General features: G+C 40.4%; 1 protein-coding gene across 16 annotated transcripts in view; it reads left to right on the top strand.

Annotated features, from left to right (window-relative positions):
- ERC2 (ELKS/RAB6-interacting/CAST family member 2) overlaps positions 1 to 16,069 on the top strand; it is a 907,956-nt gene that overhangs the window by 682,971 nt on the left and 208,916 nt on the right. For 15 of the 16 annotated variants that reach the window (XM_039867403.1, XM_039867394.1, XM_039867401.1 and 12 more), the window contains exons 14-15: positions 6,330 to 6,498; positions 7,908 to 8,036. In XM_039867403.1, coding sequence (XP_039723337.1) covers positions 6,330 to 6,498; positions 7,908 to 8,036 — 298 coding nt within the window. Of the gene's footprint in view, positions 1 to 6,329; positions 6,499 to 6,545; positions 6,598 to 7,907; positions 8,037 to 16,069 lie in introns of those variants that run through there. The other variant, XM_039867409.1, reaches the window with a different exon arrangement.

Genomic DNA, 16,069 nt, shown 5'->3' on the forward strand with positions numbered 1-16,069 from the left:
AAACCTGGTCTGTTCTTTGTCCTTGCTAAAACCCATGGTTGTTCAACTATATCTCAAACTGCGGGCCCCACTTCATGCAAGCTACTTCACTTTCTGCGTGGGCCCTTCTCATACACAATACATCATTCTACTGGTAGTTAGTGCTGATATTAATCGATATCAAAAGCCTTTCGTTCTCAAGATTCCATTTGAAAATACAGCTTAAAATTTAGGCAAATAAGCATCTATCTCCAGGGTTGATCACAGTGAACGTTCACCTACCCTCACCCTACGGGTGAGATTGAGGCTGTTTTAAACAGGATCTTTCGTCACCGTCTGTCTTAAGTCACCTCCTACTGAACTTACAGTTGAAGATTCAGGGTCATGAGGGAAAGAAAACAGTAATTAACTGGCAAAAGTTGATTGAGCGGAATTTTTTTTCCCACAGTATGATTAGAACATGACTGTGGGCTGAGCTCTATACATAATGTAGGTTCTCCCCTGTATGTCATTATCCAAACATTTCTTAATGGAATGCATTTTTTTAAGTATCTGCTTTTGTAATTGAATGTTTTCCTAAAGATGGGTCAGCTAACTAAAACAAGAGTGCACGAGAAAAAATATGTTAATGCTTCTCCCCCCAACCAATTTATAACAGTTCCTAATTGGCCTGCCTCATTTACAACTCCTAAAATTAATTTTAGACCCTCTCTCAGAGTTCAAGTCATCATTAATAGAAAGACAGCGACAGGGAGTGAAATAGAAATGTTTATAAAGCTCCCTTTTAAATTGACTGTGATAAGTGAAGTAGCAAAGTATTACCATCAGACCATACTGGAGTTCTCTTTGTGAAGTTTAGCCACAGGCAACACTCAAAAGAAGGCATTTATCTTGATGGGAGACGCCCTTCAGTCCTCTTTTGTTTTATTCCATTGAGGATCTTTTTCAGGGTGGCTAAAACCATTTTTTTGGTTTTTTATTAGCTGTATCTCGACTACCTCCTACAAACTGAATGACAGTTTAGGGTTATTAAATGTGTTCTTGCACATATTTTTATCCATTGTTAACCCTGACTAAATGCATGCAAGGGCACAGAATTCCCCCATTTTACTCCATTGTTGCCCATATTTGTTAAAGAAATTATTCCCCTTGACGTTTGTTTAGGCTGCACTTTGATAAAATGCTGTCCATGGTCCACTTTCTTAGCTTGGCATTCAGCAGACTCTTATAGATTTATTTCTCTTTGCATTATCTTATCTTCCTTTCTAGCATATTTGGACTTCCTTTTCATATTTTAAGCTACATTTTGGGGCATAGACAGATCACCTCAGTAATTGTATACTAGAGCATTGCAGTGTTCTAAAGATAATTTTGCAAGCCTTTAGCATATACTTAACCCCACTAACTGTCTAAAGATGAGTATATATGTTCTTTTTGTTTTGTCTGTGAATAAGCAATAAGGACAGATTAAGTGCTGGAAGTAATTTCAGGCTTAGAGAAACTTTCTTCAGGTTGATGAGACAGTAACAATTTCTGAAGCATTGTAAATCTGGCCTTGAATCTAGAAGTTGATTCATTTGATGGGGAAAATTATGAGGATTTTGCTTTGTGTTTCCAGTTTATACCCAAGTGTCTTATCACTAATATACTCTTTGCACTTGAGCCTTTTAAAAAAGATGTAGATGTAAAGGAGGCATCACGACTGCAAATAGTTTAGTTTCCTCAGTTTTTAAAAGTCTGAATCAAAACTCCCTGCTGGAAAAAAAGCAGGAACATTTAATTAAGCTTCTTAATTTATTCCAATGTTTGCCATTTATTCAAAACAGACCTCTGTGTATTTTCAGTAAGGTGTTTATCATTAGGTACTTTAAGTAGACGCATCAGCAAATGGGCTTATGGGAATTGTCAAAGTGCAGAATCTGATGTAGGGCTGGCAGACAAAGTTAATCTTTAAAAAATCTTATGTTCACTATCCCTCACCCTCAAAAAAAAAAAAAAAAAAAAACCCTGACTTTGAAGGCAGGGATAATGAAAACCTGTAACTATGCAGAAATTAGCTCTCGATGATTTCAATTATTAGCTAAAATGTATCAGCTTTATACAGAGTTATTTAAAATTCATTTTATAATTCATTTTATTGCTTTTAAAAAAATAAATGTAATGGCTCTGTTAGCCTAGAATTGAGTTAGCTTTGCCTGGCGTCCCTGAGAAATAGGTAATGGCCAGATATAGCCTTAACATATACAGAACATCTTTCCAAATATCCTAAAGTATGAAATGTTCATATTTTTCTAGTTTTATATATTTTTGTTATAGTCTGTCAATTTGTCTTTGATTTAAATAGGCTGGAATTATTGAATGTAAATTTCAATCAATGTATTTTAGAAGAAATTATCATTAATTACGGCCGATGTTTAAATGAGGGTTTCAAAATATATATAACCCTTGCTATACTAATTTTATTCAGAGTTCTGTCTTTGTATTATAAAATATTTATAAAACAGAGTTGTTAGCTAAAAGCAAACAAAATAAAATAAAACAAAATATACAATTATGAAAAATGATTTTAAATGTATTTTGAGGTTTAATAATTAAGAAAAATAGATTTGGGGCCGTATTTAGTGATAAAATCTGTAGAGAATCAGGAATTGATATATGCTTTTTTCTGATCAACAGAAAACCGAGAATTAGAAATTAATTTATTAGGTTTTGTTGGTATTATCACAGGGGAAATATATGTTAAATTCTGAAAAGACTAAATTATAGAATTTTAGAGGAAGGGGAGTTTAGAAGGGTCATTCTTTTGGTTGATGATGACTTTTAACAAAGCTATATAATTCCGAATTTTGACCTAAAAGAGGAAAATGGATTAAAAATGGCCATGGAACATAAGGATATAAATGTGGACATAGGAAGCCCAGCTAGGAGGTTGTTGTAGTTTTCCAAGTGAGAGATGATGTAGATTGTACCAAACGTGTGTGTATGTTAGAGTAGGTGTGTGTGCACTTACTTGTGCATCAAGAGTGAGAGAGACAGAGAGAATATAAATACCTTGATAGAAAAATGAGCAAATTTCATGTGTGCCAAGTATTCAAAGCATATAGCTGCAGTTTATTTGGTAATTGAAAAGCTTCCTTTTCAATTTTTTAGTGTTTACTCTTATGATACTTTGTGGGAGGGAAGAATAATGCAGAAACATATAAGGAGAAATAAAAAACTAGCCTGTCATTTCTGCCACCATGAAGTGATGACTATTAGCATTTTGGTGTATTTTCTTCCTGTTTTTGTGATTGCTAGGAATATAATTTTATGTTTGGGGATCTTATTGAATATACATTTGCATGTCAAGAATTGTGAAAGGTCTGAGATTTTCCCTATTGGCATGCTAACAAATTAGTTTGCCTCAATTTCATGGGTGCAGGCCAGATGACCAGTGACTTTTGAGTTAGAGACAAAGGACTTTATTGCTAAAGGTGTGGACAACAGCATCAGCATATTTATCAGCATATTCTCTTTTCCTCAAGTGCCATGGAGGCAAGGTAGATGGGCCAGATAAAATAGCTATACATGAAATGGGTTGCATTAAAGGAGAGCAACCCTGAGCTTAGGGAACCAAAATCTTTTATAATAGGCAGTAACATGCTCTTCGCTCTAGAAGGAGACACCATTATATAGGGTAGTAAGCATATCTATTCTTTGATCCTAAAGGAGTTGCTACCTCTGTCTTCTAAGGTTATTCACTGTACAGACATCTTTGAAATATTGTGAGGAAAAGAAGATAGTGCCTTTGCTTATCAAATGTGCAAAAATATGAGACTTATAGAGAAATGTCTCTCAAAAAACATAACTGTTTTCATATATTACTTTTCATCAGCATTTTACATGGTTGCATGTAGCTACAAAGAGTGAATCACAGGGATGCAGTATAATTTACCATCAATACCCAATTTTCTTAATAATGATCTTTTAGGTTGTTTCTATTAAAAAATTTCACTTCGACTTTTACTTTGGGACAGTGAGGTAAAATACTGTAATCACCTTGTGTGTGTTATAGCTAAGTTGGAGTAGAGAGATAGCAGTTGGGTTCTCCCTGATTTGAAGTCCATGTAGTCTCTTCAGCTTGGCCTTATGTATAAATGTGCACTAGCTATAAACGGCAAGCATGTCTATTGTCTCAAGATGTTATCCAGAAAGAGACAGGCTCTGTGAAGCTGGATGTTAATGCTGCTGTTGGTAGTCCAGCCTGCACTGGTTTTCTTCTGGAAAGTGAAGATATTTCCTGACATTTCTGCCACTCACATATCTGACTGAACCTCAGTCAGAAGCTTCTACTGCCTGGCAATAGTGGAGTCCAGAAAAGTCCCTACAAATCCCTGCGGTGTAAAGGAGGAAAATCTGAGATCCAAATAATGACTGTATTGTCCAAACATCTGGGGAGGGTCTGGTCTGGTGATGGGGATTAAAGAAAGACAAAACAGAATCATGACCAGGTTTTAGTTCTGGGGCTTGTGTGCAAAAAAAGTACCTAGTAGTAAGGCTTTCCTGGGACTGTAGGGTCTTCTAAATTATCTAGAATATTGCTGAAGTTACACAAATGGGTGGGGCAAGACTTCCCTCGGTGGAAAAGAAGACTAAACGAAACACACCAGGAGAGCCATTTCCTAGTTAATAATGGTCCCAGAAAATTCCAGGTTAAAATTTACAACAGATGTTGCCAGAAAATTGGACTTTAAAATGAGGGGAGACAATTTTAATACTCCACAGAGTAAGCAATTATCAGAGATTAATCAGGAATCAAAGCATTGTAATTTATTTTTAAGTTACAGGAAGAGTGTACAGTGGTGTCTTCAAAAGTTTTTAAAAAGTATATAGTGAATTTATATAGTCCTTGAGCAAATATTTTTGACACCCTCTATGTGCTCAGTGTTCTTCTAGAAGCTGGAGATTTGGTGGTGTACAAGACAAATGAAGTTCCAGTTTCATGGAGTGTCAAGTCTAGAAAAATAATAAATATCTATGATCCTTTCAAATAGTGAAGAGTTCTGTGGAAAAAACAGTGTAATGTGACAGGCCAGTAGCTTGGGTACAGGGTACAAGCTGGAGAGACACTGTTAGGGAGAGAGAGCAGCTGCAGATGGCTTTTCTGAGGATACATTTGAGCTGCAACCTGAAGGATAAGGAGCTGCATGAGGCGAAGGCATTCCAGTCAGAGGGAATGACAAAGGCAAAGCTTATGAGGTGAGAACAAGTGTAACATTTTTAAGGACTAGAAAAGAATTCAGGAACAACATGTGCTGGAGCCTCATGATGTAGGAGGGAGAAATGGAACAAGATGGCCTCAGAGTTGGTTTGACGAGTTGCATGCATCAGTAAAGGGTCTAGATTTGAAGTCTAAAGAGTTATGCAGTGGGGTTTTTATGCAGCAAGATGGTGGAATCTAGATTTATAATGATTTTAAAGGTTACTTTGGTCTCTGTACAAGGGAAAGCAGGAAGTGAGTTATGTGAGTAGATGCTGGTGGTTGGGAGACATTTCCTAGTAGTGGATAAATTTAGATAAGAGATGTATTTTGGAGTAAAACCTACAGAAATTGTTGTTGGATTAGCTCTGAGTGGAGAAGAAAGGAAAGGAATCATGGATGACTTCTGAGTTTGGGGCTTGGGCTACTTAGCGGATGGTGCTATGATTACTGAGGTAAGGAATACTAAGGATGGAATAGTTTTTGGTTGAATGACAAGCGAGCATCACTAATAGCATTGAAAATGGAATGGGAAGCCTTGTAAATATCTCTGCCTGTCTTCAAAAGGAAATTTTGCGGGAAAAAAACTAATACTTGGTATTGAAATTGCTGTCCAATTTTGTTGGGTTATCTTGGAATGCATAGAACTTTACCTGGCAAATGGATGGATGGATGGGTGGGTGGATGGATGGGTGTGGGTGGGGATGGATGGATGGATGGATGGATGGACGGACGGACGGACGCATGGACAGACAGACGGACATCCAGCTGGATGAAGGCTGAATGGATAAATGAGTGGATGGATGAAAGTGTTTTAGAAGTGAATGTTCAGTTTGACTCTCTCCATTTCTCATATATATAGCTGTGTCTCTGAAGCCATTGAAAGATTCCTGTCTCAGAGAATACAGTGTGTGGGTCTTAGGGATTCTGACCCAAACAACTTTGTCCATTCTGACAATCAAGGAGGTAGTTTGTCTTAAACATTATCCATAATTCCTTCTTATGGAGACAGTACTCTGTGGCACATTTCTCATATAAATGCCAAATGTTTTTTTGTTTTTTGTTTTTTTTCACTTTATAAAAATCATCACAATAATCTTTATTTTACCAGACAGGAAGCACTGCTTGCGGCAATCAGTGAAAAAGATGCAAACATTGCCTTGCTGGAATTGTCTGCCTCCAAAAAGAAAAAGACGCAGGAGGAAGTCATGGCCCTCAAGAGGGAAAAAGATCGACTAGTGCATCAGTTAAAGCAGCAGGTGGGGCCTCCTGCACGAAAGGTGTGTTTTGCTGGGTTCGGGTCCTTGGGTGCTTACTCTGGGTTTAGCTACTCTTCATTTTCCCATGTCCATCCTGCAGGCTCAAGCAGCTAAAAACAGGTAGGAGTGAAATGGCCCTAGTTGTCACTGGAACACCATTTTACTGCTTTTCTGTGTTTATGTGCATGTGCCTGGGCTTGTGTGATTTGCAACCAGCACTGTTTTCCTTTCTTTTCTTTTGTATTAGCATCATCTCCCCAGATATAACTCTCTTCCTTCCAGTGGACTTTGTATGACTTCTGACTAAATCCTAGAAACCACTAATTAAATTCCGGCCACATTCTCTCCCATTAGATCCATTATCTTCTGTCTTGCTCACTTTCTGGTCCCTGTCAATAAACTCCCCTCATCCAGTTCTTTAGATTTCTTTCTCTCCATGCTTCTAACTTTGGTTCTTCAACTATTTCCTCCAGGACCTTTCACCCATGGAGCATCCCCCAACCCCTGGTACTGCCAGACTATGCTTGGAGACCTTCCTGGCCATCGTTTAGTCAGATATTTTTTATCACCCGTTTATTCCATTGTGCTATTTTTCCTCCTTGCTAGGCCTCTGTATTTCTTCTGAGGGCAAATGAAGGAGGGACAAGGTCCTAATTTATGCAGAAAGTTCTTAGCTTTCTGGAGGGTTTTCTGGAAATGGCTCAAATGGAAATGATTGCACCTGAAGCATATTGCAAAGTCATCCCCGAAATCTTCAGACATTATTTCTCCTCCATATATAACTTGATGGCTTTTGGAAGCAATGGGTAAAGATATTCACACAGATTCTATCTTCATTATGAAACCCACTCAGCAGATACTGTAGCTCAGTGGTCTGTGGTCTCACATTCTCTAAATGTCACATGGCATCACATGGAGTATGTCCACATTGATTTCAGCCCCTGGTTCTGGATCTGTGCCTGGTAGGGTTATCTGGGCTGACCACAATGTGCAAGGTGAGTGGAAGGGAAGCCCAAAGGCATAAGCACCCTCTTCTCACGACTGGGCCAACCCTTTCCCTCCTAAGGAAGGACAAGGCATCGTTTGGCCCTGAACCAGAGTCCATTTCTCCTGGAGCTGCCTTGCTGAAAGAGAGAGACCACTGTCATGGCCTGGGTGCCCTCTCCTGCAGGGAGGGAGGGTCCCAGTCACTGCCAGACATTGGGGTCATTCCACAGAGCAGCATGCCTTGCTAGCGCTGGCCCTAGGGGTCGGGGGCCGCTTCCATCTGACCTCTTTATTTGGGGCTGTGCATCTTCTATACTGGGTTTTTCACCCATTCGGCCACAGAAAATCAAGACAAGCCTCCTTCTTTGCTTTCTCCTAATTCCTTCCTTGTGCGCCCTGCGCCCTCCCCTCCTGCACCTAACCATTGTAGCTTTCTCCCACAGGTTTATAGACCTAGGAAACAGCCCCTGAGCTCGAATATACCATGCACTTGTGATGCTTGCTACAGCCCAGATAATACGGCCAAGTACCACGGGTCCAGCTACGATGCATACATGATCCCAAGGTCTCAGGTCAGTCAGCTGCTAAGGAGACACTTGCCCCCGCCACGGAGGGTGGGGGTGCATAAGAGCTACAGCCTACCTTGACCTTCACCATTTTTGATGATTTCCAGTACTCAGTAGCCATAAAGTCTGGGACCATGACTGATAGCATTGTATCTTGATTTGTAATGTAATTTTATTTATTATGTATTTGCCAAGGGTTCCAAACTTGGTGGCCACCCTACAGGATCAGCTCTTCAGAAATGACCTGGCAGGCTGCAAAGCCTAGACTGCCAGAGACCTTATTATGGTCAAGCACAGTAGATTATATTTTCCTTTCTGTCTCTTAGATATTTTGTTCCCCATATATTCCTTTACTTTTCCCAATAAGGAATTTTTTTAAGGCTGCTTTTTTTCTTTCTCAGTATCATGAAAATGCACTCCTGGATTCCAGGAAGGATTGAGTGTAGCCCTTCAATATGCTCCTGGGAAACTGCACAAAGCCTTCATTATTCACAACAGGCTTGGTTTTGGGTATCATGGGGCACATTTGGGAAACCCCAGCCATGTAGAATTAGGCTCCTGCCTGGACTAAGGCAGGGTCTAAAGGACTGTTGTGGAAAAAGAGGCAGCAAAGGAGGAGGATGGGCTTCTCAGTGATTTAGGTTTGAAGTCCTTCCCCACACCCGACCTGCTACAGAACAGGAAAAAGCACAAGAATTTATGTATCCTTCTTGCAAGTAAGGAGTCAAAGAATAATGATTAATTTGCTTTTAAAAGCACCCCCGTTTTATTGAGTGTTTACCCTGTGCCAGGATGTGTACCCAGTGTCCCTGGTCCTCACAGCAGCCCTGTGGTATGGGTAGCAGGATAACTTCCCTTTTCTAGGGAGCATACCTGAGACTCAGAGTGTGGAATAACCAGCCCAGAGTGTGCAATAACCAGCCCAAGACACACAGCTTGTAAGCAATAGAGCTCGGGTTTTGGATAGCCCACTTGAATCCACACATGCCCCACCAGGTTCAGGAACAAATTCAGAGTGACAGGCAGAAAGTGTGTGGCTCCCTTATCTTTGTAAACATGAAGTAGATACCAAAATACCCATTTAAGAATGTTATCCAGCCATTCACAAAAACTGGGTTCTGCCTAGAACTCTTAGACTTGGGCTATTGGATCACATCAGCAATTACTAATACTTTTCAGCTCACCATGTGCCAGGTGTGGGTCTAAGGGCTTTACATATATAAACTCATCAACTCCCAACACAACTGAAGGGTTGATGCTCTTATAGAGAAGGAACTAGAAGTCTAGAAAGGTTGCGTGCCTTCCTCAGACTTCACAGCCAGACAGCCTAGATGCTTGAAGCGACCCTTTGCCACATAACCATAAATGGATTTTGCAGATGTCATCTGGAGTTGGACTGCTTAGGGTGAATCTTGCTTCTAGCACTTGTTAACTGAGTGATCATGACATGATACTCAATGTCCTTAAACTTCAGTTTTCTCACCTACAAATTGGGCTAATAACCTAATTCAAAGAGTTGTTGTGAGATGTAATGTATATAAAGTGCTTTATGTATGACTAGCACTTAAAAAGTACTGTATATATGTGAGGCGCTATTGCTGCTGCTGCTACTACTAGTACTACTAGCACTACTAGCACCACTAATTGATTTTAGCACTACACCCAACCCTCAGAGACCCTCGGAGTTTGATTTTGATTTCATCATTGCTGTTTTCCACACGCCTGGGAGTCACAGCTTATTGAGAACATACTGTTGAACTATGGGAGGAAGAGCAGACAGACGTTGGCACCTAAGCCTTTCTGGTTCTCCCTCCCATAAAACCAAAGCACTTGGGGAGCAGTGAGCAGACCTGTCAAGAGCTCTAGTCTCCAGCTCCCAGCCTGCACCAAACAGGCCCATAGCACTTATTAAACTTGCTTGGTTTATGTATATAGCCCACATAGACATCAATAAGAGAGGACATCTCTGGGAGGGCAGGTCCCAGACCTCAGTTATCGTCACCCTCATGACTGACTTGGGAAGGTAGAGCCGTTTTCGGCACCCAGGTCGGTGGGAAGAGAAGGACATGGGTCTGGATATTCATCTGTCTGATATTCTTGCAAGGATGCTGAGACAGACTGGCTCATGAGAGATGCCACCCTCTTCGGATTGCCTTTTAAGTTTGTTTCATTTCATATGGAAGTTCTCTCCACTGCCCCTGCCATTCCCAGTAGCTCATTAAACGATCCGCATAGTTATTACATTTTGACAAGCACACAGTAGGTGCTCAATAAATATTTGTTGTGTGAATAAATGCATGATTCCCACATGCCAGGCTCTATGCCAAGTGCTTTATGTATATATAAGTTTATAAACATTATCTCACATTTTCCTTATAATCAACCATCCAATGTATTGCATACCTACTATGTGCCAGGCACTCTGCCAGGTGCTGGGGATTTATCCCCACAGATATTTTACCTGCCCCAATGAGAAAAATATTATCCTTATTTTTGAGTTTATCAAACCAAGGCTCTAAGAGACCAGATGACTCAACTACCATCATAACCATTCATACCTGGCAGTGCAGGGTTGGTCACCAGTGCTGTAGGACTGCTGACACTTTTGCTCTTAGCTGAGCTATACACTATATCTCCATAAAGCAACAGTGTGAGCCATAGATTCGCCTCCATACTTCACAGATACCACCAGAGAAGCCAAGTACCAATGCATCAGCCTGTGCCTCCCAAGCTACCGAGGGTCACGAGGGTAAGAAGGGATGAGTAGCATGGTGAGACATAGTACTATGCTGGAATTCACCTCAGCAGCTATTCATTGAGTGCCTTCTATGTGATAGAATGCTAGGCATTTTTGGAATACATCAGTGACCAAAATAGATAAAGACCCCTTCTTCATTGAGTTTACTCTTTAATTGGGATGCAGAGGAGGCAATAAACTATGGACATAAATCAGTAAATTATATGGTAGAAAAGAAAAATATAGACCAATATAAAGAAGAACAGAGGTGCCATGGACTAATGGGCTGGTGACACTGTAAAATAGGGTAGACGGGATGGGCCTAATTAGGAAGGAGACATTTGTGTAGACTTGAAGAGGGTGAGAGAGTGAACCCTATAGATATCTAGGGGAAGATTTTCTGGCAGAGGGAACAGCCAGTGCAAAACTCTTAAAGCAAGAGAAGCATTCTGATATGTTTTAGAATAGCAGGGAAGCCAGTGTGTCTGGAGTGGAGTGAACAAGGAGGTGAAAAAGTGAGCTGTCGGAATAGTAATGGGGTTAGGGTGGGCTATGTAGGACTCCTGTGCAGGAGCTTCTAAGAGTGGTATATTCTGGAGCAGAAGTTCTCTGCAGTTAGGAAGCAGAATACTCCAGCCACACAGCCTGTACAACTCCTTTGGGTACCACTCAGAACACCCTGTTTAAGGACAACTCCTTTGGGTACCACTCAGAACACCCTGTTTAAGGCTTCCCAACTGAGCCCACTCTCCAGATCCCTTGACTCAGCCCTCCAAGGAATCCCAGTGCTTCACTTACATTTAAAAACAAAATCAAAAACAAACCAAAATACACACACACACACACACACACACACACACACACACACACACACACACACACACACTCTGCCACTTTCATTGGAGCCATGAAGAAGAACTAATGCCAGAATTTGTTTGTCAAGCTGATGAGATTTTCAAGTAGAAACAAAGCCCTTAGACAAAATGTCGTCTCTGACTTTTTGGGAATCTCAAAAACATATCACTGGTCTCCAAAATCCTGCACAACTCTTGCTGTAAGAAGGCAGGCAGGTGGACAGTTGCAGCCACCACCATGCTATTGCCCTGCTCAAGGTGATGGCTATGCTTTAGAAAAGTGCAGCCAGCCTCCAGGACAGGCCAGAAGTTCTCAAACCTCAAGGAATAGAAGCATGATCTTTTCTAAAGATAAATCTTACACACTCATCACCTTCTATCCCTCACTTCTGAAAAATCGTCCCCTGCTTCCCTTGCTCGTGGGCTAAAGACAAATTCAGACCAGTACGTTCTCTTTGTACATGTGATTCCCTCTGCCCAGAACACATTTCCTTCTTTTCCTGGCCTAGGTAATGCTCACTCATCCTTTCAATCTCAGTTCAATATCACTCTTTCAGGGAAGCCCTCTGGGACTTTCTCAATCAGGTCAAATCCCCAGTGTGGCACTCCTGTAGCATGTGGACAACATTTAATTGCACTGTAACAGATACAGTTTTGCATTTGTTTTTGTGATTATTTGAATTCTAACTATATGCCCCTTTATGAGCTCCATGAGGACTAAGAATGTGGTCTAATGACTTTCTGCTGACCATTTATCTGCAGGCCTAGTACAATTGCTACCACATATTGGGCATTCAGCAGTTATTTGTCGAATATGTAAATGAGTGAGCGAATTGCCAGAACACCCTGTTAAAAAAAAAAGACATCATTGATCAAGCATGACTTTAGACAAGACTCGGCCTCATAATTCTTCCTACCCCAATATTCTAGGCAGACACCACCAACCTGAAGAAGTTGGTAGAGGAGATGGCACCTGTTTGCCAAATGATGACCGTAAAATGGTGCCTATCCTTTCTTGCTATGTTGCAAGACACTTTACAGAAATGCCTTTTCTCATACTTGGATTATTTGCAATGGTGGCAGTTTTGAACCTTTCCTCTGAATTTCTTCACCATATTCTAATTCAAATCCCCTCCAATCTGGGGGTCGGGGGGCTCTTCTTGACTAAAATGTCACCGAGTTTTTGGAAGTGGTAGAGATTACTTGTTGTTATGAAGGGAGCACTTCCATTTCATCTCTGAAAAATTGAGTGTCTCATAAATCAATTTGCCAAGAAATACGTAAATTCCTGTTAAACATCTGTCAGGAGAACAGGGAAAGTGATATGAAATGAGTTCAAAAATTCCAACTATGCTTTACAACAAAAGAATCTTTATGACACGCTTCAGGTGTTGACGTTTGGGTTGGTTCTAGGCTGAGCACAGTATATAGGCAAGAGAGCAATACAGATTAAATTTCTGTTGTTGCATAAAAAAGTTGAAGGATTAATCATAGTTTGGTAGTAGACAGATAAAGCTATCCAACTTTTCTATTCTCACTTCCATTTCTTCACAAGCATCTACCTCTGATACTTTCAATCCACCTCTTCCTTTAAAAATCTGGCTTCCAGATTTTTGCAGTTTTGAGAGAGAGTCTCAATTGGGAATGAGTTAAAGTTTTGTTCTTTCTCTAAGAAGAATATTTCTAAAAACATTATTTAAAATTACCATTTTTCCTTCTTTTGTGTCTTGGCTCCAATCTCCCCTCCCCCAGCTCTTTTTCTCCACCCTTAAAGAAGGGACTGACATCAAAATAATTAATTGTGAAATCATTGAATTTTCCTCCTGCTAAAGATTTTTTGAAGAAAATTTAAACTAAATCTTACCCACTAAGCCTTATTGCCAAATGCTCCCTTGTGTGCTGAAGTAGTGATATGCACATCCATGATGAAAATGCCTTTTTAAAATGAGGGCCAGACACTATTGTTTAGTTAAAATTAGAACCAGCTTATTTCTTAGAACCGGTTATAATACTTTTGTGATCAGAGATAAATTGTGCTTGGTTTTCTTTTCCCTTTCCTACCAGTTCTAGGCATTGCTTTTGGCTACCAGGAAACACACTGGTCAGTTGGCAGCAGGAAAGTATTAAGACCAGGAGACTAGTCCACTAATTCTCTATGTTTTTTCGCAGACTTTGCAGAGAAGAAAAACCCTACATCCAAGTCAACATTCTGGAGTCTGTGCCAGGTCCACATAGTGTAATGTATTTGGGTACAAACTCCTCCTCTCTTATGTTCTTCAGACAGTCATAGGACTGTCTCCAAGAATTATCCAAACAGGTATGGCCAAGAAAGGGACAGGGCAGAGCTAACCTTGGAAAGTGTTTAGGAGAGCTGGTTGTAAGGATGGACTCCTAATCAAAACTGGATCTTGGCAGAGGTGGAACCATCCTATCAGGAAAAGTGGGAAGCACCTGAGTGGGATGCTTTGACAGACATTTCTTTCCTCCTCTACTTGAGGCCACAACCGATTGTGTTTCCTATTTATACTTCCATTGCATTGTATGCAGATGACTCTATGGTTCAGGAGGTGAGCACAATTAAACAGCAGTGGAGGAACTCCATGCAATACTGTTCTCATAGCCTCATATTGTGGTTGGATGAGCTCCAGAAAAGCTTGATTTGATCCCAGCATTGTAATGCATCACAGACTTGCCCCAGATCGAATTGCTGAAATGCAAATGCATTGGTTTCTACTGCAGATTCACTTTGGGTTAAGCTTTTCATGTCCCACTGGCAAAATCTAGCCACACATCTCTATTTATCATTGACTTCAATGCAAAGTGTATTTACAGTATGTTGCAGAGAACCCCCTTTGAAAAAAGAAATACTGATGTTCCTCCACAGTAGGCCAAGGGTAGGGCATTCTCATGTAAGTAAAACCTGAACTGCTCTGTGCTACTGAAAACAGTTTCCTCTTAGTGCCAAAGTAATTGGTCAGGACACTTGTCTACTCTCTTAGCCTGGAGACATTCCTTACTCTTGACTGCTTGTGCCTCAACCCCAATACTCAGGGAATCCAATTGGATTGCCAGTTGCAGCACAAAATAGTACTCAAAGATTGTGAAAGCAAAATATTTTCTCTACAAGTCCATATTTCTCAAATACCTTTAGAAGTGCATCTTCCCAGAGCACCAATCTGACTCTGATGGACTACTTTCTGAGTCTTTCACTTAAATGAAGGCTTGTTTTAAAGACCACTTTAGCTCTCTTTCCCGAACATTGATGGAGCGCCTTTGGTGGAGCTATGTTGGGCCCCTGTGGGCTGTAGAAGGAGGTACTGACTTTGCCCTCGAGCCTTGGGTTTTTATGATTTCTACCACCAGTAAGACAGGTAACAGGGAAAATTTCTATTTAGGAGTACGTCAGTAACGTTATTACCAGCGTTAAAAAATCTTTACTTTTTGGAGGCTCAGGGAATGCTTCCTACAGAGTTAGGAATTCCTATGAAGTTTATGATTGGAAATCCGTAGCCTATCTTTTGACACAAATGCCCATCCAACCATGATACTTTTTAAGTTTTCAAGGATCTTAGCATACATATTGCTAGTTTTAGAAAAACTTATTCTTTGCTTTTCAGGTATATCTTTTTTAAGTAGGAAAACTTGCAAAGACCAACTTTACCATTGTGTTGCCCCGCTTTTAGAAATACCAAAAAGGAGATATAGTTGGAGTTATAGAGCTATTTGCCAACTTTGCTTCAGAAATTTGAAGTACCCCCACAGTATCTAGCAGTTGGCAGAGCACATCAGAATAACAGACTTAGCTGAAGGTGACCAAAACAGAGACTAGCGTACAAATGCCAAGAAGATCTCTCACGCACTCTCTTTTTTTTATTCAAATTTCACATCTGTGCTCTATTTTTAAACATTTATTCTTTAAGTGATAACGCATGTTTTACCAAGCCTCTTATTGGATTAGACATGTTTGAAATCCCCTCAACTTTAACCTGTTCATTACTGACTCTAAGAGCATTAGGATCTACCACCAAAACAGAGATTGTATATGGGGGAATTTCCCAAGATGTCAGCCACTGGAGCCAATGTACTTTGGGAAGAGAGGGACCCAGCTGTTGCACTGAGTAGATTGGGGAGGGGATCTTAGACTGACATTGCTTCAAGAGGACAAGTGCAAGTGTAATATATCCTGTGTTCTTGCTCTTCATGATAGTTTTCCTACTCATGCGTTAGACTGTGAGGAACTAATAATTTTTGAACTCTTACTGTGTATCTGACACTGGACTAAGGATTTTAAATACGTTATCTCACTTGTCCCAACTCAGAAAACCAGGTGTTATTAATCCCATGTCAGAGATGAGGAAACTGAGGTCCAGAACTGGGTAAAGATGCCACAGCTGGTAAAGAGTCTCACTCCAAAGCTCTCCCATACTCTTTTCAGCAGATGCCCTCAA

This window comes from Pteropus medius, unplaced genomic scaffold (assembly GCF_902729225.1).
Source record: "Pteropus medius unplaced genomic scaffold, Ma_sr-lr_union100, whole genome shotgun sequence".
Taxonomy (NCBI): Eukaryota; Metazoa; Chordata; class Mammalia; order Chiroptera; family Pteropodidae; genus Pteropus; species Pteropus medius.